This window comes from Sycon ciliatum, chromosome 7, assembly GCF_964019385.1.
Source record: "Sycon ciliatum chromosome 7, ocSycCili1.1, whole genome shotgun sequence".
NCBI classification, from domain to species: domain Eukaryota; kingdom Metazoa; phylum Porifera; class Calcarea; order Leucosolenida; family Sycettidae; genus Sycon; species Sycon ciliatum.
Window position 1 is genome coordinate 15166434 of NC_088649.1, and position 26856 is coordinate 15193289.

Below are 26856 nucleotides of genomic sequence, written 5' to 3' on the forward strand. Positions count from 1 at the left end.
AAGAAAGATGCTGTCATTTTAGGCCGCGTGTCAACGAGTGTATGACCCATGGGTATATTTACAATTTCTAGAATCATACTCATCATTGGAAGGAAAATATTTCTCTCTTATCTCGGTGGAGCAAACTCAAACCACCAACCTATTTTGTGCTATTTACGTGCAATAATAGATACCATATAATTGATTATATGGGTATGAGTTGGTGATACTAACTTCTTTAGGGTCTGATATTGTATGGGGGTCTGTTCCTATCTGTGTGTTTTGGGAAATACGTGAATGCACCCAATCTCTACTGCAGTATGCCATTGCTTGAATCATGGGAAGTGTGCTGAAGACGGTACCTGCGTCTGCCAGAAAGGTTTCCATGGAGACCTGTGTCAACAGAGTAAGTAACTTCTGAATGAAATATATAATTATGCATGTTTCTTTGAAACACATGCAGCTGCGAAATGTGAAAATTATGCTCAGGGGATGTGCATTTTACTCAGATAAACACGGATATACTTGAAATGGACTACGGTATCAATAGGGGGGGGGGGGGCAGTGTATGTCTTAAAAGAGTGTGTACTCCAGTCATGCTCTGCTGTACCTCCACCCACTCAGCCTACGCCTCACTCTTAAGCTTTTCATTTTTACTTTTCGGTGAATCAGATCCCTTGGCAGTCCCCTCATCTCCCAAATCTTCACGACCCGAAATGATGCTACCCACACTACCTCCCAAACCAGAGGCCAAACATTCAGTAGTATATTTCTTCCCCCATTCATGTCCCGGCCAGGCCTTTACAGTCTCCCATTAATTTTCTCAGTTTTTACCGCTTTAATGCACTACCCGCTATCATTCCATCCCAGCGTACCTTGCCTGCTTTCGCGCTAGCTGCTCACAATTTCTCCTTGGGCACCCTGTGAGAAGGCCATAGGCCTGTTTGGTATACCCAAGTAAAATAATAAATACTACTACTACTACTTCTACTGTACAAGAATGTCCTTTGCATGTGTACTGTGTTATGTTCAGACTACTATTTCTACTACTGCTGCTGCTGCTGCTGCTGCTGTTGCTGTTGCTGCTGCTGCTGTTGCTGCTACTACTACTGCTGCTGCTACTGCTACTGCTACTACTGCTACTACTGCTACTTCTACTACTTCTACTACTTCTGCTACTACTACTACTTACAAGAATGTACTTTGCATGTGTACTGTGTTATGTTCAGCTTTTAAGACAAAGTGCCTGGGTACAGATAACGCAACGTACACCTGGATGGCTCTCGCCAGCTTGCCGTGTCATCCAGACCTGGACGGTGACAGCTGCCAGAAGAAAACGAACTTGACGCATGCCCGCCAGATGTGCAAGAGAAGAGGATACGACGTGGTCGAATTTCATGCCTTCACAAACCGGTCTATGAACGTGCGCGACTGCATGGAAGCCTTGCTCAACGAGATGATGGAGAGCAGTTTCAAGAGCCCTATCACAATATGGACATCTTTCTTGAGAGAGTTGAGGGATAGTACCAAGATGCATGTCTTGTACAAGCAGGGCAAGAACGGCTTAAGAGAAGAGGTACATGATAGAACCGGAGCAGGCCATCATGATGTCATCTGCGAAGGTATGCTGTTGCATTGTGATAGAAAAAGAACGTGTGAGAGAGGTGCTGAGTAGCCAGCAATGGGTGGTTAGAGTAGACAATGATATTGACAAGATTAGAGGACTGAAACAGAGAGCAAGAGCGATTACAACCAAGGTTTCCCACGTCAATGGGAAACCTACGGTTCTAGCCAGGGTCAGATCCACACATGATTAGCCAACTGACCACATGTGCGGAGAAACATTTCATGTGATTATTATTAGCAAGAGTACATAACCCCCCAAAGTGTGCAACTTGACTATGTGTGCTGTCCAGACAGAATTTCAAGTTGACGTCATTTTGATGATGCAATGCACACTGTACACGGATTATCAGACGAATCCGGAACCTATGGTTGACCCACGCCGATCTGATCCTGTACAAATTATTGCAAAGAAAAACGTGTGATGCGTCAACTTGAAACTCTTTGGGGATTGTGTACTCTTGGTTATACCAATGGAGTGGTATAATATCGGCAAGAGTACAAAGAAAAACAAGTGATGCGTTGACACCCGTGCACATGTTGTAAATCACCGGTGCAAGGAGCTTTGCGTCATAAATAATGACGACAACTTGAAATTCTGTCGGGACAGCAGGGTATGTGGGAGTTGCACACTCTGGGGGTTATGTACTCTTGTTATTAGGTATGACCAACGTTAGTGCCACATAAAAATGCACTGCCACATAAGGCTACTTCGAAGTTCATACATCTTATGTGCAACATTGGCAGTCCAGTATGCACATACATGTGCAAACATGCAGTACAAAATCACAGGCAGGCTGTACACACTGCACTGTGCTGTGTTTGGCGTGCATGTATGTACATGCACTGCATTCAAAGTGACGTCACAAGTACTTGAATGCGACTTCGAGAATATTCGAATGTGACAAACCGAACGAATCATGTTCGAATATTCGAGTATTGTTATTAGAGAGGTTCCGCATAACGTAATTGGGTAGCCTTCGCATAGCCCAATTTGACCAAAGAAATGAGGAACGAGCAAGGTCATGAGGTGAACACACTTGTGTAATAACCCGACATCAAGAGTACATAACCCGCAGAGTGTGCAACTCCCTCATACCCTGCTGTCCCGACAGAATTTCAAGGTGACATGATTAATATGATGCAATGCTTCTTGCACCAGTGATTAACAACATGTGTACGAGTGTCAACGCATCACTTGTTTTTCTTTGTACTCTTGCCGATATTATACCACTCCATTGGTATAACCAAGAGTACACAATCTCCAAAGAGTTTCAAGTTGACGTCAAGTTGACGATGAACCAAAGCCTATCTGATCCTGTACAATTGTTTTGCAAGGAAAAAGGTGTGATGCATTGACGTCCGCACACATGTTGTACATCACTGGTGCAAGGAGCAACTTGAAAGTCTGTTGGGACAGCAGGGTATGTGGCAGTTGCACCCTGTGGGGGGTTATGTACTCTTGGCATAGCCGCTGGGTGATTTGCAACTATGGCTCGGTGCTGCTCCATGAAGGCTTCCCAGCCCCATGCCTGCAAATATTGACCGATACCTTAACCTGGCTCGGAATAAAGAAAAACAATTGCACTGACTTATTGGGTTGCATTGAGATAGATTTCAGTGCACCCTTTATTCATATTGCGTATATGTATTTTCTACCCACCACTGGATGTGCCCTTGTCTTGCAGCCAAGTGGCTTCACGACAACAACTCAGCATATACCGTAGCAACCCCAGCATCCAGACGCATTGTCACTGAGCCATTCGCAGAGGAGGCATGTCAGCAGTACGGACTTCAGCTCGTAACCGAAGACTGGCTGCGAGCACATGGCGATGTATTAAGAGAGCGCGGGCTCGAGAGGTTGGCTCTGAAGCATGAACGTGACCAAGCCGCTTACCACGTCAAGGCAATCCGGGTCAATGGTGGCTCCCTTTACAGAACCGTAACATTTAGCGAGAACAATCAAGAGTTTCACCACACGAGAAGCAATGACAGAGCCCAAATCCTCTGTGTCGGTAAGTGAGATCATGATAAGTGTAACGTAGTAGTGTAGCGCTAGTCGGGGTCAGCAGCGCTGTATTTCGTATGTGTATTTCGTATGTGTATGTGTACGTGTGTGTATGTGTGTATGTGTGTGTGTGTGTGTGTTTATTTTGGTTTGAATTTGAATTCTTTATTCTCATGATGGCCCCATCGCCAATAAGAGATACATTTATGAGAAGGTGAGATTGTGGGTTATGCAGTTGGAAAGTGATTTACATTACTTTGAATTTGGTTATACTGTACGTTGAAATCCGCTGAGAGTTAAGTGGCCATGGGGCGCTGGCCGTACAGCCATGAGCACTGCTGGTCTTTGCTGACAGGTCTCTGATAAGACAGACGACTGGTGTGTACGACTGACTTTTCAGCAGGGCTGCAACAGGTAGGGGTTTGGTTGGGCAACGAGTTCGGGTATGTTTATCCGGGTAGCACGAATACCCTATCAGGCACTTGCACTACATAAGAAAGTGTACAGTAAGCAGGTGGCCATGCTTTTTACATGCATTGTTGTGGCAAACAAATTCACGGTTCGCGCTGGAAGCCGAGTTTTCCGTATCCGTAGGAACGCCACCACCCTTCAAGGAAACCCTTCTACAATACAATAATAGTTATTCTTAGTTATAATTATCCACTGAATAAAGACCCCCATTGATTTGTGACCACAGATTGGTCATAAAAACGAATCAGAAAAATAAAAGCTGTTAATAAAAACTTCTCAGCACTATACAAGTTGTAAGTTGACATCAGATTTCTTTTTTGGATCCACTAAGGTGTGACTTTGCTATTGCCTCTGTGTGTGGGTTCATAGCAACCCACGCATGTCTTACGCAGTGGAATCCTGGTGGGATTTTTGGATGCCAACACTCCTTTTGCTTGGTGGATTCTTTCGTGGGCAGTGTTTTTTTGTAACGTAAAATTTTGCAGTATTCTTTTCTTTCCTGTTCATTTTCAGTCGTTGTCACTGTCAGGTTGTTGTAACAGTACAGCAGTTGTCCGTTCTACTCCATTGTTTCATCTGTTTTGCCATTGCTGCTAGCTGATTCTCTTTATTTGCCACTGCCCCTCATAGTGCCCATGCTTGGGTGGAGGGCGGCGTGACCCATTTAGGGTAGCTGTATCATAGTAGTAGTAGTAGTAGTAGTAGTGTGTGTGTGTGTGTGTGTGTGTGTGTGTGTGTGCGCGTGCGTGCGCGTGTGTGTGTATGTATGTGCACGGGTGTGTGGTCACAAAGAACGTGACTAGTACGTCCAGAATTCAATTAACATGCATGATGACGTAGGTAAAGAGGAAGCACAGCGAGCGTTCCTGGTACGTACGTCGTCACTTTGACGGGGTGTGTCAAGCCAGCGCCAGGCATTCAGCCGTAACACATGACAAAGCCTCAGCTCGCCTCTCTCAGCAAAATGATCACGATAAACAAGCATTGTGAACGGTTCTCAGCTTTTAAGAGGGTTCGAGTTGATCTAAAATAGTTTCCTGGTAACTTCGTGTGTGTGTGTGTGTGTGTGTGTGTGTGTGTGCAAGCGTGCGCGTGTTTGATAATCTGAGTAGAGAAGGTGAAGAACACTAACAAGATAGCGGGAAAACAGCAGAGATCTGTTAGATGTATTTGAATTTTATTATATTTAAGGATTTCCCAAAGGCTTTGGGCTTGTTGAGGGGATCTCCTGCAAGAAGAATGAAATGAAAACTTTGGCTGCGTTCGTTTTTAGCTACCTGGTAGAGTAGAGTAGAGTCACACTACCGATAGAGGTAGATGGTGGAGGCAAGTGTACGAACGCTGTTCTACCAGATCTAGTAGTTTACACAATGTGTACGTGAAATGTTTCTTTTTGTATGGAGTTGTGTACAAATCCTTGATCTTGCTGGAAATCCTGTAGCTCTACCAACTTCTACCGGATTCTACCAACTTTTTCCCGGTAGAGCCGGTAGAGGAAAGTAGAATCTACCCTATTGAGTAGAATTTTTTTTCAAAAAACGAACACCTCTACTGTAAGAAGTAGTTTCTACCCAAACGTAGATCAAAAACGAACGCCCCCTTTATGTAGAGGGAGCAGTTAATCGAGGATAGGCTAAGGAAATAGATCGGAGCATACAAAATCTGGTAATTAAAGAGTTGGGATACCGTCAGTGTAATGTGACCACTATTTATAGCTAGATGGAGTGTGTAATGCCTGACGTGTGTGTAGCCTGCAGTTTCACATACAACTCCGTGTATTTCATTGAGAATTCTCACAACTTGAATGCTACTATGCTCACATGATCAGAAGTCTTCTCTGGAATAATAGCCCCCCCCCTCCCACACCCTGTAATGACCGTTTTTTTTTAAAATGCAGAATTTTGAAACTTTCCTGTGGCTCCATAACGTTGCAGCTTCAGCGCTATTTGGGTGATGAAGGTGTGAGTACCGTAAAAATAGCGTTACCGTTATTTGATAAGGGTGTCTATTCCCAATCCCCAAAAAATTTGACAGCATTCCTGTCACTCGAGTTGCACCTTTGAACCTTTAATTTGAACCTTGGTGTGAAAGCTGTAGCATGCACTGGCCCTGCATGCATGGTGACCAGGTGACTCGTGTACGAGTACGCATGAACACGTGACCGCTTGCTTGCATTTTCTCTGTGTCAGATGCTCGGTCATTATGGGTGGTGAAATTTCACTATTTCCACTGCTCATTGAGTAAGGGGTCATTCGTAGATATCAAGGGTTATTCTTTTGAATACAAATTATTTCTGTTATGAGCTGGGACGGGTTGACCAATTTCCTTTCAGGATACATTGAAACATGTCCAGAGAAGTAGGAGCATTGACACACACGTGACAGGGTGCTGTATATGCACGTTCTGAGAGGAGGGGTATAGGGTGGGTTTGAGTTGTAAATATCGATACTTACGGCCGGCCCCTAATGGGCCATTCACACTACGCCCAGAACGTGGCGTACGTGACGTTTTCGTCCGGATAGCCATGACAACATGGAACGTGGCGGGAAAATCGTACCTCTGGTACGAAATCGTAGACGACGTATCCAGACTCCTGTACCGAGTTTTGTTCTGTCGTTCCCAGCAGTTTGTGTCGAAAAGAAGCTGAACACGCAGCTGTATGAGCAGCGTGTGAGTGCCTGTGTGAATGCACCTGCATGAAAACGACGTATGCCAGTACGTCATGCTCCAAAACGTCACGTGTATTGTAACGTAGTATGAATAGCCTATAACATACCATCATTTCCTCTGTCTCACGTCTTGTTTGTGCGCATGCGATGGCTGATGCAGCATGCGACTGTTTGAATCAAGGTCATTGTGACGACAAGGGTAAATGCATCTGCCCGAAAGAATTTACCGGTAACAAGTGCCAATCGGGTAAGTATGAATGAATATTTTTTACAGCTCTTATGGGATTCCCAAAGCATACCTCCATGTTGACGTGGCATCCAGTGACTGTGTGGGCCGTTTCCGTTTCAACAAACCAACGAAATTGTTAAATAAAACAATAAAACAATTGAAAAGACAAGCTGAGCCAACATTTGTGTAATTTAATTGATAGCTTGCATAGACCTTGGTCCTACCCGTAGGACCTACCGGTAGGACCATCATACAGAAACATTCTGCACAGTCTTTGTTATGACACTGACCTAAAACCTGACCCTTAACTGTTGCTATGGGGCTAATGAATGAGTCCACAGATTTTAGACGTGATCGCAGAAGGTATACTATGAAATTCCATGGAAATAGCCGATGGTAACCATGGAAACGTACTATGGAATTTTTCATTCCACTGCCTTGGCAGGCTAATGTCGTAATGAAAACATTAGGTCTTCGCCACGATTCACTTTGGACAGTGTCTCTAGAGCTTCGACAGGAGCATAGGCGGCCATTTTGACAATTGATAAAATGGCACATATGCAATGCTCTGGACAAAGTCTTTTGCGCCATTACTGTGCCTTATAAAGACCCAACATCAACAATTGTATCCAGAAAATTCCCCGGCAAAAAGCACTTTTGCGCCGCGATTTTTCGGAGCTGTGTCGACTGACCCTGAGTATGCAGCCTGTGTTTCAACTATGTGTGAAGAAAGCAGAACCCCATTTTGCCCAAGTGCTAGGTATACATGCAGCATCAGGTTCAAGTGCCTCAAATCATGCACTCAGGAGTACCTTGACTCTGCCAAGGAAAAGTGAAGAGAGCCGCCGTTCCACAACGACATTATGGAATTGTTATGTCAAGTGATTCCTAGTTGATTCTGGCGCGTTTGTTTGGTCAGGTTATTCTTACCCATTCCCATTCCAGAATGGTTGTCATTTACATTCTGGAAATGCCCAACGAAACGCAATCTAATATTGCAGCAGCCAAGACTACAGACTTTAGATTGCCTTGAAGCAGAAGAAAAGACCAAAGCGGTCACTTTCTCGAGTCCTGGTGGTGATGGTCAATGTTTTCTCCAGACTGTTCCCATTTACATCTTTCCCTCAAACCAATGAAGTGAAGACCAATGAGTTTAAACGGTCTCCGTTGCTGTACACCAGTGCTATACGTGCAGTATTTGCACCGAAGGGATGGCTGGCCTCCAAGCTACGTCAAGTTCTGCTAGAATGTCGACTAGCTGGCGATGGTGTCCTTTCCACTGGCTTCAGCTCCCTGTGTGAGCGGCTCAAACGCAGACTCCAAGACTCCGACTGTCGTTATAGCTGCTCTGTCTTGCGTTGAGTGCTGGTGCGCAGTTCAAGCTATTCTACACCCAGTCTATGACTGGATGATGTGGGCACATGATCCCAACTGACGAAAACTCAGACTGCGCACTGGAAATGTGTCGAACTGTGGAAATGTGTAGACTTTCTACAGAGAAAGTCGCCCGCGTTTAACGGAGTCGTGCAAATATGACGGTATGATGAGTTCGACTCCCTACTGGACTTCTGACTGTTTATAGGACAATGGCTGCCTATTGAGTAAAACATCTATTTGTCTCTCAGTCTTTTTGTCTGTCCATTTTTGTGTCTGGCTGATTTACTCTCCTGTTTTCTTTCCCCTCGGTGTGTGATATGCGATGCAGTTGTGTGCACGAATCCCTGGGTGAAAAAGAACAAAGAATGTGAATGTAAACCCAGACTAGATGGACCTAAGTGCACAGAAGGTAAGGGCTAAATAAACAGCTGTAATATAATAATTATAAGGGGAAAAGAAAGATGCTGTCATTTTAGGCCGCGTGTCAACAAGTGTATGACCCATGGGTATATTTACAATTTCTAGAATCATGCTCATCATTGTAAGGAAAATATTTCTCTCTTATCTCGGTGGAGCAAACTCAAACCTCCAACCTATTTTGTGCTATTTACGTGCAATAATAGATACCATATAATTGATTATATGGGTATGAGTTGGTGATACTAACTTCTGTAGGGTCTGATATTGTATGGTGGTCTGTTCCTATCTGTGTGTTTTGGGAAATACGTGAATGCACCCAATCTCTACTGCAGTATGCCATTGCTTGAATCATGGGAAGTGCGCTGAAGACGGTACCTGCGTCTGCCAGAAAGGTTTCCATGGAGACCTGTGTCAGCAGAGTAAGTAACTTCTGAATGAAGTGTATAATTATGTATGTTTCTTTGAAACACATGCAGCTGCGAAATGTGAAAATTATGCTTCCAGCCCCTGTGTTCGTAAGTTGTCACAATGTACAGCTTGTACCCAACATCTTGATCAGGTCTGACCTCTACTCCTGACCTGGCCTTGGTGGCACTATGATAAGTTTGAATCCGGTGAACACTGCATTTTTGCTTTTGCCTTCGGGGCCTGACGAGCCAAATTGCAATGATAGAGTGTAGTACGGCACGCTATTATTCATGGGTCTGTGTTCTTCATGCAAGTGCTTGCAGCGGCAGTGGCAACCCAGCCGATTTGCTTGCCCCAGGCGCTGCTACGTCTGAATTTCCCGCTTTTTCGTCAGTTGCCATGGAAAAAATTCACGATTCAGACGCTGACGCACTATTTCTGACATAGTGCGATCGGGGCCTGATCCCTTGCCACATCTGATGCCAAAACGTCTAAGGACAGAGAATAAGAGATCGAGGCAAGGTGTTCAAAATTGCGTCAGGTAGGCCATGGCAAAATGTATGGAGAAGCAGATCCCGGACCCAGATTCAAACTGTGGACAGTCTCAATCCGGCCTAAAATTTGACTTTACAGCGGGACTATCGTGTATGAATGGACTGCATTGGAGTATGCATTTATGTATTTGCCGTGGAGTATTCCAGTAATAGTACCCTGGATATGCCTCCCTATTGGCTTCAAATAATGGTGGAATAAGGCCTACATTTGCTGCGATTCGAGTTTCATGTTTGTGCGATCATCCATATTGGCAAAACCATTCTACATCGGCTAATGGGTCCACTTTTCTTCATTTTGGTGACGCAAAGTTATTTTAAGTACAGCCCTTGGATAGTCCATATATTATGGAACATTTCCTGAAACACTGCAGGAGACTGATGGTTGGGTAATCGTGGTCAGTTTGAATAGCAGTTTTCTATCATATAATTATACTTTTTCGTTTCGTGAAAATTATTGATAATGCCGGATAGCCCCTTAAAGTGTTCTCTCAAATTTTGTATCTGAGCTCGAGTGTATGTCTTATCGGAGCATGTGCCTGGTGAGTTGCACAGTACCTGATTGTGTTCTGAATATGCACTGTGTTGTGTTCAGCTCTCAAGACCATCTGCCCAGGCACAGATAAGGCAATGTACTCCTGGATGGCTCTCGCTGGCTTGCCGGTTCATCCGCACGCTAACGAGCCCAGCCTCACGGAAAAGGCCAATCTGACGCAAGCCCGCCGTTTATGCCAGCGTCGAGGATACGACGTGATCGAATATAGCGCCTTCATCAACCCGACCAAGGGCGTGCGCGGCTGCATGGAAGCATTGCTCCGAAAGATGATGGCGAGCACTTACGGCAGCACTATCACCGTATGGACGTCGTACGTGCACAGAGGGGATCATGTCCTTTACAAGCAGGACAAGAACAACCATAGGCAAGCGGTATTTGACCGGGCTGGAACAACCCTTAATGACGTCATTTGCGAAGGTAGGCTGTTGCCTTTTTAGCCACATGGGGGAAAGCTCAGGGCAGCAGGGCAAGCAGTGAAAGCACAGGGTAGGGACATTAACAGGGTAGGAGGCATGACCGCAGAGAAATAAACAACAGCATGTGTGCCTCACAACCCGGGCTCCCCGCTCTAATGGGCGACTTACTGTTGTAGGTCGTACCGGCGACAAAAACTGGGTAACCAGTGAAGGAACTATCCCCATTCCATTTTATGTACAGAGTGAAATGCCATCGCATGGACTATCCTGTCCCATTGGAAAAACTCGGACAAGAATTCTGAATTCCGCGGCAAATAAAATCCGCGGGGAAAAGAGGGTAATTCTGCGGCACTTTCTGCAGTAACATCAAAAATCTGCGGCATTTTCTGCATGTTTTTCATCCTCCTTGTAAAGGATATGCAGAAAGGAGTACTTTTTGCACTATCCTTTGCTTTTTTTACTTTCCTTTTTCCACCAACTGATTAGGAGTGAAGAATCTTGGAGAGACCTTCACTCGCCTTGACTGGCAAGAGCAATGTGTTCAAACAGATCCCAAAGTAGCTTTTCTGCAGCTTTCTCATCAGTAATTTACCTGCAAAATTCAGATTCCGGGGGACTGCCGGCAAAGTTGGACATTGCCCAGCTCTTGCGATCTGCCCCATACAAATTTGGCCAACAGTGGTCTGTGAACCATTCACGCCGGTGATCGCCGGTGCCGGGAGCCAGACTTTGTCAACATTTCAAACCAAGACTCATCCTAAATTTTCCTAAATTGAAGCTAAAGATGAGGTCCATTCGCCATTCTTGTAGTCGTTTCAAGGTGGCGAATTAATTCAGCATATCAACCCATCCTTCTCGGATGATCTGCATGACTGTTGTGCAACTTTCGAGACAAATACAATTGAAAGAAGTAAAGAAATACAAAGGATACATAGACAAGCTCATGTGACTTCCCAGCCCCATGTCTTCCCAGCCCCATGCCTGCAAATATTGACCGATACCTTAACCTGGCTCGGAATAAAGAAAAACAATTGCACTGACTTATCGGGTTGCATTGAGATAGATTTCAGTGCACCCTTTATTCATATTGCGTATATGTATTTTCTACCCACCACTGGATGTGCCCTTGTCTTGCAGCCAAGTGGCTTCACGCCAACAACTCAGCATATACCGCAGCAACCCCAGCATCCAGACGTATTGTCACTGAGCCATTCGCAGAGGAGGCATGTCAACAGTACGGACTTCAGCTCGTAACCGAAGACTGGCTGCGAGCACATGGCGATGTATTAAGAGAGCGCGGGCTCGAGAGGTTGGCTCTGAAGCATGAACGTGACCAAGCCGCTTACCACGTCAAGGCAATCCGGGTCGATGGTGATTCCCTTTACAGAACCGTAACATTTAGCGAGAACAATCAAGAGTTTCACCACACCAGAAGCAATGACAGAGCCCAAATCCTCTGTGTCGGTAAGTGAGATCATGATAAGTGTAACGTAGTAGTGTAGCGCTAGTCCGGGTCAGCAGCGCTGTATTTCGTATGTGTATTTCGTATGTGTGTGTGTATGTGTGTATGTGTGTATGTGTGTGTATGTGTGTGTGTGTGTGTTTATTTTGGTTTGAATTTGTATTCTTTATTCTCACGATGGCCCCATCGCCAAAAAGAGATACATTTATGAGAAGGTGAGATTGTGGGTTATGCAGTTGGAAAGTGATTTACATTACTTTGAATTTGGTTATACTGTACGTTGAAATCCGCTGAGAGTTAAGTGGCCATGGGGCGCTGGCCGTACAGCCATGAGCACTGCTGGTCTTTGCTGACAGTTCTCTGATAAGACGGACGACTGGTGTGTACGACTGACTTTTCAGCAGGGCTGCAACAGGTAGGGGTTTGGTCGGGCAAGGAGTTCGGGTATTTTTATCCGGGTAGCACGGATACCCTATCAGGCACTTGCACTACATAAGAAAGTGTACAGTTAGCAGGTAGCCATGCTTTTAACATGCATTGCTGTGGCAAACAAATTCACGGTTCGCGCGAGACGCGGCTGGAAGCCCAGTTTTCCGTATCCGTAGGAACGCCACCACCCTTCAAGGAAACCCTTCAACACAATAATAGTTATTCTTAGTTATAATTATCCACTGAATAAAGACCCCCATTGATTTGTGACCACAGATTGGTCATAAAAACGAATCAGAAAAATAAAGACTGTTAATAAAAACTTCTCAGCACTATACAAGTACAACCATTCAGCGCAATAAAAACGGCTCAGCAAACTGAATAGGTCTGGGGATGAATCCAGCAGAAATCACACATTGCCACAAAATGAAACGCTGAGCAGAAAAAAGTGCAAGTTAAAAAAAAACCTTTTTAGGATTCAGAGGGCAATGTCTTCTTCATCTCAGCTTTTCCCCCGCTCTTTTTTAGCTGCAAGGAGAGCTTTTTCTTCTTACGCTGCGGGGTTACATTGAAAGTAACATTGTAAGTTGACATCAGATTTCTTTTTTGGATCCACTAAGGTGTGACTTTGCTATTGCCTCTGTGTGTGGGTGCATAGCAACCCACGCATGTCTTACGCAGGTATGACTTTTTCTTTGCAACCAATTGTCACCCCATCCCCATTAGCCAATCCAGTCAATTTCACCTTTGCTGTGAGTAAAACCGCTTGAAATGTGCTTGGATCCATACAAAAACTGGATCCAAGTGGATCCAGTTTTTGAATTTTTGAAATTGTTGCTATGCTGTGACGTAGCACTTTCAAGCCCTGGTGGGAATTGAAACTTCAATCTTTCGTCGTCATAAGTGCACACTGGTCAAGCGTTGTGGCATTTGTGACGCACTGCTCTGCCGCTAACATCGTCAGCGTGGAAGAACTGCCAGTGGAATCCTGGTGGGATTTCGGATGCCAACACTCCTTTTGCTTGGTGGATTCTTTCGTGGGCAGTGTTTTTTTGTAACGTAAAATTTTGCAGTATTCTTTTCTTTCCTGTTCATTTTCAGTCGTTGTCACTGTCAGGTTGTTGTTACAGTACAGCAGTTGTCCGTTCTACTCCATTGTTTCATCTGTTTTGCCATTGCTGCTAGCTGATTCTCTTTATTTGCCACTGCCCCTCATAGTACCCATGCTTGGGTGGAGGGCGGCGTGACCCGTTTAGGGTAGCTGTATCATTGTAGTGTGTGTGTGTGTGTGTGTGTGTGTGTGTGTGTGTGTGTGCGTGCGCGTGTGTGTGTATGTATGTGCACGGGTGTGTGGTCACAAAGAACGTGACTAGTTCGTCCAGAATTCAATTAACATGCATGATGACGTAGGTAAAGAGGAAGCACAGCGAGCGTTCCTGGTACGTACGTCGTCACTTTGACGGGGTGTGTCAAGCCAGCGCCAGGCATTCAGCCGTGACACATAACAAAGCCTCAGCTCGCCTCTCTCAGCAAAATGATCACGATAAACAAGCATTGTGAACGGTTCTCAGCCTTTAAGAGGGTTCGAGTTGATCTAAAAATAGTTTCCTGGTAACTTCGTGTGTGTGTGTGTGTGTGTGTGTGTGTGTGTGTGTGTGTGTGTGTGTGTGTGTGTGTGTGTGTGTGTGCAAGCGTGCGCGTGTTTGATAACCTGAGTACACTCATTTTAGAGAAGGTGAAGAACACTAACAAGATAACGGGAAAACAGCAGAGATCTGCCAGATGTATTTGAATTTTATTATTTAAAAGGATTTCCCAAAGGCTTTGGGCTTGTTGAAATGAAAACTTTGGCTGCGTTGGTTTTTAGCTACCTGGTAGAGTAGAGTAGAGTCACACAACTTGAATGCTACTGTGCTCACATGATCAGAAGTCTTCTCTGGAATAATAGCCCCCCCCTCCCACACCCTGTAATGACCGTTTTAAAAAAAATGCAGAATTTTGAAACTTTTCTGTGGCTCTTAAAGGGTTAAAGGGAAGTATACCCTGAATCCTGAATCAATTTTTCACCAGTTGTAGTCTTCGGGGTGCTCTGGGTCGAATGGTCTTGGTCCGAGGAAGCTGAGACGCTCCCTTCCTCCTTTATTTCCAATCGAATTCACGCACTTCCAACAAAACTGGGTGAGTGCGCCCTACTAGATGGGGATTCTAAAAGCGCGGATGACCGCAATTAGCCCATATGTTGTAGTCTTTTGGGCGCTGAGTAGACTGGTTTTGGTCCGAAAAGGCTGCGGTGCAGCGTTCGGCCCGTAGGTTCTGGTCAGACTGGTTGCCTGACGAAAAAAGAAAAGGGTCCAGATTTTGGAATTGCAATCAACGTCAAATTCCTTCACCTTGGGGATCGCCAACACCTTGCAACCATGCATATGAGTTTTGTTGTTGTCCGTGGCCAAATTAGCTCCTCGATATCGAGATGAAAAATCAGTGAATATCAGCGTCAATGGCGTATCAGCGTCAAACTCCTGTTTGGAGCAGAAAAGCATGGTATTGCCGCTCTGGCGGCAAGTTACTATGGAGATTCGGATTATAATCACAGGATTTTTTTCGTTTCTGACCAGGCCCTTAGCAAAAAACGTTATGTTGTAATGGTATTACCGCAAGGGGGAAAATACCGGGATCTGGGTTCGACCTTTAGCAAGATGCATGCTATCTTTAGTATGCTGTTGCCACGAGAATAGCTTTTATTTCGTGCGGTTCAACCATTTATGTCATCATATACGCGATACAAGGTGAAATGGGTACAGACTATGCAACATTTGGCCAAAAAGCATACCGTTTGTCACAGCGATAAATCAGCCTCCATAACGTTTTAACGCTGCAGTTTCAGCGCTATTTGGGTGATGAAGGTGCGAGTACCGTAAAATAGCGTTACCGTTATTTGATAAGGGTGTCTATTCCCAATCCAAAAAAATTCCCAATCCATCAAGGGTGAGTAAGCGGTCACGTGCTCATGCGTACACCAGTTACCTGGTCGCCGTGCCTGCAGGCTACGCCGTTGACAGCGTTCCTGTCACTCGAGTTGCACCTTTGAACCTTTGATTTTAACCTTGGTGTAAAAGCTGTAGCATGCACTTGCCCTGCATGCATGGTGACCAGGTGACTCGTGTACGAGTACGCATGAACACGTGACCGCTTGCTTGCATTTTCTCTGTCTCAGCTGCTCGGTCATTATGGGTGGTCAAATTTCACTATTTCAACTGCTCATTGAGTAAGGGGTCATTCGTAGATATGAAGGGTTATTCTTTTGAATACAAATTATTTCTGTTATGAGCTGGGACGGGTTGACCAATTTCCTTTCAGGATACATTGAAACATGTCCAGAGAAGTAGGAGTATTGACACACGCGTGACAGGGTGCTGTATATGCACGTTCTGAGAGGAGGGGTATAGGGTGGGTTTGAGTTGTAAATATCGATACTTACGGCCGGCCCCTAATGGGCCATTCACACTACGCCCAGAACGTGGCGTACGTGACGTTTTCGTCCGGATAGCCATGACAACATGGAACGTGGCGGGAAAATCGTACCTCTAGTACGAAATCGTAGACAACGTATCCAGACTCCTGTACCGAGTTTTGTTCTGTCGTTCCCAGCAGTTTGTGTCGAAAAGAAGCGCAACACGCAACTTTATGAGCAGCGTGTGAGTGCCTGTGTGAATGCACCTGCATGAAAACGACGTATGCCAGTATGTCGTGCTCCAAAACGTCAAGCGTATTGTAACGTAGTATGAATAGCCTATAACATACCATCATTTCCTCTGTCTCACGTCTTGTTTGTGCGTATGCGATGGCTGATGCAGCATGCAACTGTTTGAATCAAGGTCATTGTGACGACAAGGGTAAATGCATCTGCCCGAAAGAATTTACCGGGAACAAGTGCCAATCGGGTAAGTATGAATGCTTACAGCTCTTCCCAAAGCATACCTCCATGCTGACGTGGCATCCAGTGACTGTGTGAGCCGTTTCCGTTTCAACAAACCAACGAATAATTGTTTAATAAAACAATTGAAAAGATAAGCTGAGCCAACATTTGTGTAACTTAATTGATAGCTTGCATAGACCTCGGTCCTACCCGTAGGACCTACCGGTAGGACCATCATACAGAGACATGCTGCACAGTCTTTGTTATGACACTGACCTAAAACCTGACCCTTAACTGTTGCTATGGGGCTAATGAAGGAGTCCACAGATTTTAGACGTGATCGCAGAAGGTATACTATGAAATTCCATGGAAATAGCCCATGGTAACCATGGAAACGTACTATGGATTTTTGCATTCCACTGCCTTGGCAGGCTAATGTCGTAATGAAAACATTAGGTCTTCGCCACGATTCACTTTGGACAGTGTCTCTAGAGCTCCAACAGGAGCATAGGCGGCCATTTTGACAATTGATAAAATGGCACATACTGTAAAAGCAGAAATTTTCGGTGGTGTAATATTTTCGGTATTCACCAAAATCGGCGGTTCGGTAGAGAGAAATTTTCGGTAAAACCCGTTTTCCAGGTAGATGTACTAGTACTAAATGTATACAGTACCGGTTGTACCGAAATTTTCGGTGCGTTTTATTTTCGGTAGAAATTGTCGACACCGAAGTTACCGAAAATAAAACACCACCGAAAATTTCTGCTTTTACAGTATGCAATGCTCTGGACATAGTCTTGAATTTTGCACCATTACTGTGCCTTATAAAGACCTAACATCAACAATTGTTTCCAGAAAATTCCCCGACAAAAAGCACTTTTGCGCCGCGATTTTTCGGAGCTGTGTCGAGTGACCCTGAGTATGCAGCCTTTGTCTGTGTTTCAACTATGTGTGAAGAAAGCAGAACCCCATTTTGCTCAAGTTCTTGCTAGGAATACTAGCAGCATCAGGTTCAAGTGCCTCAAATCATGCACTCGGGAGTACCTTGACTCTGCCAAGGAAAAGTGAAGAGAGCCGCCGTTCCACAACGACATTATGGAATTGTTATGTCAAGTGATTCCTAGTTGATTCTGGCGCGTTTGTTTAGTCAGGTGATTCTTACCCATTCCCATTCCAGAATGGTTGTCATTTACAATCTGGAAATGCCCAACCAAACGCAATCTAATATTGCAGCAGCCAAGACTACAGACTTTAGATTGCCTTGAAGCAGAAGAAAAGACCAAAGCGGTCACTGGCTCGAGTCCTGGTGGTGATGGTCAATGTTTTCTCCAGACTGTTCCCATTTACATCTTTCCCTCAAACCAATGAAGTAAAGACCAATGAGTTTAAACCGTCTCCGTTGCTGTACACCAGTGCTATACGTGCAGCTTTGTATTTGCACCGAAGGGATGGCTGGCCTCCACGCTACGTCAAGTTATGCCAGAATGTCGACTAGCTGGCGATGGTGTCCTTTCCACTGGCTTCAGCTCCGCGTGTGAGCGGCTCAAACGCAGACTCCAAGACTCCGACTGTCGTTATAGCTGCTCTGTCTTGCATTGAGTGCTGGTGCGAAGTTCAGGCTATTCTGCACCCAGTCCATGGCTGATGGATGAAGTGGGCACATGATCCAAGTTGACGAAAACTCAGACTGCGCACTGGAAATGTGTCGAACTGTGGAAATGTGTAGACTTTCTACAGAGAAAGTCGCCCGCGTTTAACGAAGTCGTGCAAATATGACGGTATGATGAGTTCGACTCCCTACTGGACTTCTGACTGTTTATAGGACAATGGCTGCCTACTGAGTAAAACATCTATTTGTCTCTCAGTCTTTTGTCTGTCCATTTTGTGTCTGGCTGATTTGCTCTCCTTTTTTCTTTCCCTTCGGTGTGTGATATGCGATGCAGTTGTGTGCACGAATCCCTGGGTGAAAAAGAACAAAGAATGTGAATGTAAACCCAGACTAGATGGACCTAATTGCACAGAAGGTAAGGGCTAAAAAAACAGCTGTAATAGTCTTGAATTATAAGGGGAAAAGAAAGCTGCTGTCATTTTAGGCCGCGTGCCAACGAGTGTATAACCCATGGGTATATTTACAATTTCTAGAATCATACTCATCATTGTAAGGAAAATTTTTCTCTCTTATCTCGGCGGTGCAAACTCAAACCTCCAACCTATTTTGTGCTATTTACGTGCAATAATAGATACCATATTATTTATTATGGGTTTGAGTTGGTGATACTAACTTCTTTAGGGTCTGATATTGTATGGTGGTCTGTTCCTATCTCTGTTTTGGGAAATACGTGAATGCACCCAATCTCTACTGCAGTATGCCATTGCTTGAATCATGGGAAGTGCGCTGAAGACGGTACCTGCGTCTGCCAGAAAGGTTTCCATGGAGACCTGTGTCAGCAGAGTAAGTAACTTCTGAATGAAGTGTATAATTATGCATGTTTCTTTGAAACACATGCAGCTGCGAAATGTGAAAATTATGCTCAGGGGATGTGCATTTTACTCAGATAAACACGGATATACTTGAAATGGACTACGGTATCAATAGGGGGGGGGGGGGGGGCAGTATAGAGTGTGTACTCCAGTCATGCTCTACTGTACCTCCACCCACTCAGCCTACGCCTCACTCTTAAGCTTTTCATTTTTACTTTTCGGTGAATCGGGTCCCTTGGCAGTCCCCTCATCTCCCAAATCTTCACGACCCGAAATGATGCTACCCACACTACCTCCCAAACCAGAGGCCAAACATTCAGTAGTACATTTCTTCCCCCATTCATGTCCCGGCCAGGCCTTTACAGTCTCCCATTAGTTTTCTTAGTTTTTACCGCTTTAATGCACTACCCGCTATCATTCCATCCCAGCGTACTTTGCCTGCTTTCGCGCTAGCTGCTCACAATTTCTCCTTAGGTACCCTGTAAGAAGGCCATAGGCCTGTTGGGTATACCCAAGTAAAATAATAAAAACTACTACTACTACTATTTCTACTACTACTGCTGCTGCTGCTGCTGCTGCTGCTGCTGCTGCTGCGGCTGCTGCTGCTGCTGCTGCGGCTACTGCGGCTGCTGCTGCTGCTGCTGCTACTACTACTGCTGCTACTGCTACTACTGCTACTTCTACTACTTCTACTACTACTACTACTTCTACTGTACAAGAATGTACTTTGCATGTGTACTGTGTTATGTTCAGCTTTTAAGACAAAGTGCCTGGGTACAGATAACGCAACCTACACCTGGATGGCTCTCGCCAGCTTGCCGTGTCATCCACACCTGGACGGTGACAGCTGCCAGAAGAAAACGAACTTGACGCATGCCCGCCAGATGTGCAAGAGAAGAGGATACGACGTGGTCGAATTTCATGCCTTCATTTCCAGGGCTCTGAATGTGCGCGACTGCATGGAAGCATTGCTCAACGAGATGATGGAGAGCAGTTTCAAGAGCCCTATCACAATATGGACATCTTTCTTGAGAGAGTTGAGGGATGCTACCAAGACACATCTCTTGTACAAGCAGGGCAAGAACGGCTTAAGAGAAGAGGTACATGATAGAACCGGAGCAGGCCATCATGATGTCATCTGCGAAGGTATGCTGTTGCATTGTGATAGAAAAAGAACATGTGAGAGAGGTGCTGAGTAGCCAGCAATGGGTGGTTAGAGTAGACAATGATATTGACAATATTAGAGGACTGAAACAGAGAGCAAGAGCGATTACAACCAAGGTTTCTCACGTCAATGGGAAACCTACGGTTCTAGCCAGGGTCAGATCCACACATGAGTAGCCAACTGACCACATGTGCAGAGAAACATTTCATGTGATTATTATTAGCAAGAGTACATAACCCCCCAGAGTGTGCAACTCGACTATGGGTGCTGTCCAGACAGAATTTCAAGTTGACATCATTTTGATGATGCAATGCACACTGTACACGGATTATCAGACGAATCCGGAACCTGTGGTTGACCCAAGCCGATCTGATCCTGTGCAAATCATTGCAAAGAAAAACGTGTGATGCGTTGACACCCGTGCACATGTTGTAAATCACTGGTGCAAGGAGCATTGCGTCATAAATAATGACGCCAACTTGAAATTTTGCCAGGACAGCAGGGTATGTGGGAGTTGCACACACTGGGGGTTATGTACTCTTGTTATTAGGTATGACAAACGTTAGTGCCACATAAAAATGCACTGCCACATAAGGCTACTTCGAAATCTTATGTGCAATAATAATAATAATAATAATAATAATAATAATGCACTTGTCATAAGTATCCGAACGTTTTCGGTCCCTTCTCATCAAGGATTATACAGGGAATGGCTCAAGTTGGAAAGACTAAAACTTATATAGCGTAAAGATAATTAGATAACAACTCTCGTGACAAGGTGGAAAATTATCAAGTTTAGCACGGAAAATAATAAAAGTGACAACAACATAACCCTAACTAGCGCGATAAAATGAGAGCTGAAAGAAACATTACACCATTCAACGATATCAGGTGACAACAGATGCGATAAATTCACCACTAGAAAGTTACCATGCTACCACAAACGAGAACTACTGATCTAAATTCACAAACAATTTCAACGTAAACAAATTCTTTTTCTGCCTACACAAAATCGGCTTAGTGGTAAAAATGTAGATAGACTCCAATACACGCAAATACCTTTGACTACGTGAACGAGACCAAACAGAAAAGCACTCATCAGCATAACTAGAACGACAATCACTATTCTGAACAAGATGGTTGGCAACAGAAGATTCATACACCCTAACACCGCTACTAGAACCAGTACATACTTTGGAATTACGTGACAATGAAACCGACCTGACATTCCTTGCCGCTACTGCCAACTGCTACTGCCAATAATAATACAAATAATAATAAATGTCTCTTTCCCTCAAAACCAGTTCAAATAATAATAATAATAATAAAGTATGTGCACTTCGAAATGTGTAAAGCACGAGATCTACCTACTGGTGCTTCACGATTCGACCACCAGCTCAAGGCATTGGTCAAGAGTGATCAGTATCGCCTCTATTGGGAGTATTCGGTCCCAACTGACCTGAAACTATCAGCAAACAGGCCCGATCTGCTCCTTGTTGATGACAAGGAGCGCATCGCCTACATTATAGACATCAGCGTTCCTGGTGAGAACAACATCAATAAGAAAATGGCTGAAAAGCGCTCGAAATATTATGATTTGAAGCGGGAGATTTCGAGGATTTGGTCCCTCAACCAGGTTGACGTGGTCCCTGTGGTTGTCGGTGCCCTGGGAGGCTTGGTGGGGGAGACTCCTCAAAGCCTTCGGACTGTGCAGGGAGGAGACCTGGCTATTGTGCAACAGGAGGCTATACAAGGTTCGATTAAAATACTGAGAACTATCCTTAACATGTAGATGCACCTCTGCTGCGTTTGCATGTTCAATAGCTAAGAGACTTGAATAACGACTGATAAAGACTGATATTTCCTTTGTTACTACTCCCTTCATTGGTTGATGTATTTTGCCTGTCGCTGCAAATTCTTTATTATTGTTTTGATGTTGGAGTTCGGATTGAGTTTCTTTCCTTTCTTCCTCTTCCTTCAACTAGTTCTTGTCCCTTTGGTTTTTAGGTTTTATTTATTTATTTATTTTTGCTTTTGTTTTTTCACTTTCTTTTTTGCTGTCCCACCCATGGAAATATTTCCCGGTGGGTCTGGCTTATCGCCTTCGAAAGAAGTGAATAAAGGAGAAATAATAATAGAACAGTTCGCGTACAAGGCAGCAAATGCTAACCCTTCCGCTTCTGTCTATTTTGAGACAAAGGAGGAATAATAGATATGTATTATAGAAATGTAAACGAATAAATTGTTGATTCGAACACCTTATTCCAAGAACTACACTGATGCTCCTGAGGATATAGGGGCAAGGCTATGGTTGGAGGTACTGATAGATAAACAAGGCACACCATAATAATAAAATGTTACACATCTTTTGGTGGGTATGAATGATATCTAGAGTACATAACCCCCCAGAGTGTGCAGCTTGGGGCCTTTTCTACTATGGGTGTCTGTCACGGCGGAGATCTGAGGCGGGAAATGGCGTAGTGCGTACAACTGAGAAAACGGATTACAAAAAAAATGTCTGCCATGCACACGCACGCCACCGGCCACGCGATGGTACAAGCCATGGAGTAGTGCTCCCTGGTCCAGGTACGTACCAAGCACCTTACGTAAAAACTTACGTAGACAACGTGTCAAATATCGGTGCCGTTTGGTCTTGCATTGTGACCACAATAATAGAAAAGCTGACAGGATTGCTTTTCTAATTAATACGGTATGCACTGTTTCGGGGGCCTGACCTATCCATTATGTCGAAATTCATGGAACGTGCCAGCAATTTCCAGGAAGCCCATTCTTCAGGCTTGCTTCCTGCTGTGCTTTTTTAATGTTTCTCCAAATGCCTCTATACCTGTCTGTTGTCCTGCAGCTAAATGGATTCATGCTTTCTCCTCAGCATACGTCGCAGCAACACCGGCATCGAGACGTGCCGTTACCCAGCCTTTTGCGCGTGAAGCTTGTCAGCAGTACGGACTAAACTTTATAACCGTGGACTGGCTGCAAGCACATGGCCATGTATTCAGAGAGCGCTGGCTACAACGATTGCCTATAGAGCATAACCCTCATCACGGCACCAAGCCCTTCCACGTCGAACCAATCTCGGCGGATGGCGAACACCATTACAGAACCGTAACGTTTAGCAGCGGAAGTCATACGATTCACAACGCCCCAAGCGATGAGCAAGCCCGGATCCTCTGTGTCAGTAAGTGAGGCGATAATAAATGACTGGCTATGCGCAAGCAGTATAGCCATTCCCTGTCCCTTATCCCTGTGTCTTGCTTCAACATGTCCTTTTCAAACATGTCCTTGTAGCAAAAGTCCTTGCCCTCTCCCCCTGCCCCCCATATCATACCATGCATTGTGCATGCTCAAATTTTGATTGTTGTTGTTGGTGGGAATACCTAACCAAGAAACCTCCTTTGACTGATCGTTTTAGGGAGCATGTATAAGGATTCAACGAGAGAGAATGCTTTTCCGTCAGGGAACATAACACAAATGTCTTGAACAGCACGTTTTTGGATAAGCAATCATTTAGATAATTGGCATTCTACTTTCATAAACTGTAGAAGAGTAACGCAATTGAGCTGCTCGTATTCTTTTTCTGCACAGAATTCTGTGAGAACAATGGTGTTGCAGCAAACATGAGTTGTGTGTGTAACCGCACCACATCCTACGGCGAACGATGTGAAAAGGGTAAGACAGCAGGCCTTAAAATTCGTGTGTGTGTGTATGTGTGTGTGTGTGTGCAAGCGTGCGCGTGTTTGATAATCTGAGTACACCCATTTTAGGGAAGGTGAAGAACACTAACATGATAGCGGGAAAACAGCGGAGATCTGCCAGATGTATTTGAATTTTATTATATTTGGATTTCCCAAAGGCTTTGGGCTTGTCGAGGGGATCTCCTGCAAGAAGAATGAAATGAAAACTTTATGTAGAGGGAGCAGTTAATCGAGGATAGGCTAAGGAAATAGATCGAAGCATACAAAATCTGGTAATTAAAGAGTTGGGATACCGTCAGTGTAATGTGACCACTATTTATAGCTAGATGGAGTGTGTAATGCCTGACGTGTGTGTAGCCAGCAGTTTCACATACAACTCCGTGTATTTCATTGAGAATTCTCACAACTTGAATGCTACTACGCTCACACGATCAGAAGTCTTCTCTGGAATAATAGCCTCCCCCCCCCCACCCTGTAATGACCGTTTTTAAAGGGAAGTATACGCTGAATCCTGAATCACATTTTCACCAGTTGTAGTCTTCGGGGTGCTCTGGGTCGAATGGTCTTGGTCCGAGGAAGCTGAGACGCTCCCTTCCTCCTTTATTCCCAATCGAATTCGCGCACTTCCAACAAAACTGGGTGAGTGCGCCCTACTAGATGGGGATTCTAAAAGCGCGGATGACCGCAATTGGCCCATATGTTGTAGTCTTTTGGGCGCTGAGTAGACTGGTTTTGGTCCGAAAAGGCTGCGGTGCAGCGTTCGGCCCTTATTAGACAGATACCCGTAGGGCCTGGTCAGACTGGTTGCCTGACGAAAAAAGAAAAGCGTCCAGAATTTGGAATTGCGATCGACGTCAAATTCCTTTACCTTGGGGATCGCCAACACCTTGCAACCATGCATATGAGTTTTGTTGTTGTCCGTGGCCAAATTAGCTCCTCGATATCGAGATGAAAAAATCAGTGAATATCAGCGTCAATGGCGTATCAGCGTCAAACTCCTGTTTGGAGCAGCAAAGCATGGTATTGCCGCTCTGGCGGCAAGTTACTTTGGAGATTCGGATCATAATCACAGGATTTTTTCGTTTCTGACCAGGCCCTTAGCAAAAAACGTTATGTTGTAATGGTATTACCGCAAGCGGGAAAATACCGGGATCTGGGTTAGACCTTTAGCAAGATGCACGCTATTTTTAGTATGCTGTTGCCACGAGAATAGCTTTTATTCCCGTAGCTATGCAGAAGACGTTACTTCAGTAACGTCTGGCGCTAGCCAGGGTCCACACAGCTTTAATTTGGTATTTGTGTGTGTGTTTGTTTGTTTGTTTGTTTGTGTCACGCCTGGCGCTATCCGTATCTGACGGCAAAAAAGCATAGGATGTTATAATTTTTTCAATTCTCCTATTTTTTTAAGGCATATCCTGGGATTCGAACCCGCACTATCCCCCTACATGCAATCCCCCATACACTTCGCATTCATACCCATTCTTCCAAGTTGCTTCACGTTATTATCTTGCATTTGAAAGCCCTATTTGAATATTGCGGGCAGCTGTATGTGGCCAGCTGTGTTTGATGGTACGGTACGGGAGACGTCGTATTACCCTCGATCTTACCTGTCCCGTACCTATCCCCTACCGTAGCGTGCCATCAAAGACGGCTGGCCACAATGCATATTCAAATAGGTCTTTCAAATGCAAGATCACAATGTGAAACAACTTGGAAGAATTAGTATGTATGCGAAGTGTATCGGGGGATGCATGCAGGGCACGCGATAGTGCGGGTTCGAATCCCAGGTTATGTCTTAAAAAATGGATTTTTTTTTAAAACATTAGGCCACAGCGTACGAACATTCAAAGTTCTCACGAACATCCTAATGCTTTTTTTTGTCTAGGTCATCAAGGCAAAAAAGCATAGCGTAGGGCCCTGAGCTTCCAAGCTCTCTCGTTTCGCGCGCGCGCGCGCGCGCGCGTGGTACAACCATTTATGTCATCATATACGTGATACAAGGTGAAATGGGTACAGACTATGCAACATTTGGCCAAAAAGCATACCGTTTGTCACAGCGACAAATCAGCCTCCATAACGTTTTAAGGTTGCAGCTTCAGCGCTATTTGGGTGATGAAGGTGCGAGTATCGTAAAAATACCGTTATTTGATAAGGGTGTCTATTCCCAATCCATCAATCCATCAAGGGTAAGTAAGCGGTCACGTGCTCTTGCGTACACCAGTCACCTGTTTGCCATGCCTGCAGGCTACGCCGTTGACAGCGTTCCTGTCACTCGAGTTGCACCTTTGAACCTTTAATTTGAACCTTGGTGTGAAAGCTGTAGCATGCACTGGCCCTGCATGCATGGTGACCATATGACTCGTGTACGAGTACGCATGAACACGTGACCGCTTGCTTGCATTTTCTCTGTGTCAGCTGCTCGGTCATTTTGTGTGGTCAAATTTCACTATATTCATTCGTAGATATCAAGGGTTAATCTTTTGAATACAAATTATTTCTGTTATGAGCTGGGACGGGTTGACCAATTTCCTTTCAGGATACATTGAAACATGTCCAGAGAAGTAGGAGCATTGACACACGCGTGACAGGGTGCTGTATATGCACGTTCTGAGAGGAGGGGTATAGGGTGGGTTTGAGTTGTAAATATCGATACTTACCGCCGGCCCCTAATGGGCCATTCACACTACGCCCAGAACGTGGCGTACGTGACGTTTTCGTCCGGATAGTCATGACAACATGGAACGTGGCGGGAAAATCGTACCTCTAGTACGAAATCGTAGACGACGTATCCAGACTCCTGTACCGAGTTTTGTTCTGTCGTTCCCAGCAGTTTGTGTCCAAAAGAAGCTGAACACGCAGCTGTTTGAGCAGCATGTGAGTGCCTGTGTGAATGCACCTGCATGAAAACGACGTATGCCAGAACGTCGTGCTCCAAAACGTCACGCGTATTGTAACGTAGTATGAGTAGCCTATAACATACCAT

General features: G+C 44.9%; 1 protein-coding gene across 3 annotated transcripts in view; it reads left to right on the forward strand.

Annotated features, from left to right (window-relative positions):
• LOC135821090 (uncharacterized) overlaps nt 1-26856 on the forward strand; it is an 89828-nt gene that overhangs the window by 12419 nt on the left and 50553 nt on the right. Inside the window, exons 8-16 of one of the 3 annotated variants that reach the window (XM_065334155.1) lie at nt 299-385; nt 1209-1601; nt 3291-3617; nt 6911-6997; nt 8685-8765; nt 9109-9195; nt 10331-10708; nt 11845-12171; nt 16453-16539. In XM_065334155.1, the coding sequence (XP_065190227.1) occupies nt 299-385; nt 1209-1601; nt 3291-3617; nt 6911-6997; nt 8685-8765; nt 9109-9195; nt 10331-10708; nt 11845-12171; nt 16453-16539 (1854 nt within the window). Of the gene's footprint in view, nt 1-298; nt 386-1208; nt 1602-3290; nt 3618-6910; nt 6998-8684; nt 8766-9108; nt 9196-10330; nt 10709-11844; nt 12172-16452; nt 16540-23023; nt 23357-23763; nt 23848-26856 lie in introns of all 3 variants that reach the window. The other 2 variants (XM_065334154.1, XM_065334156.1) reach the window with 2 other exon arrangements.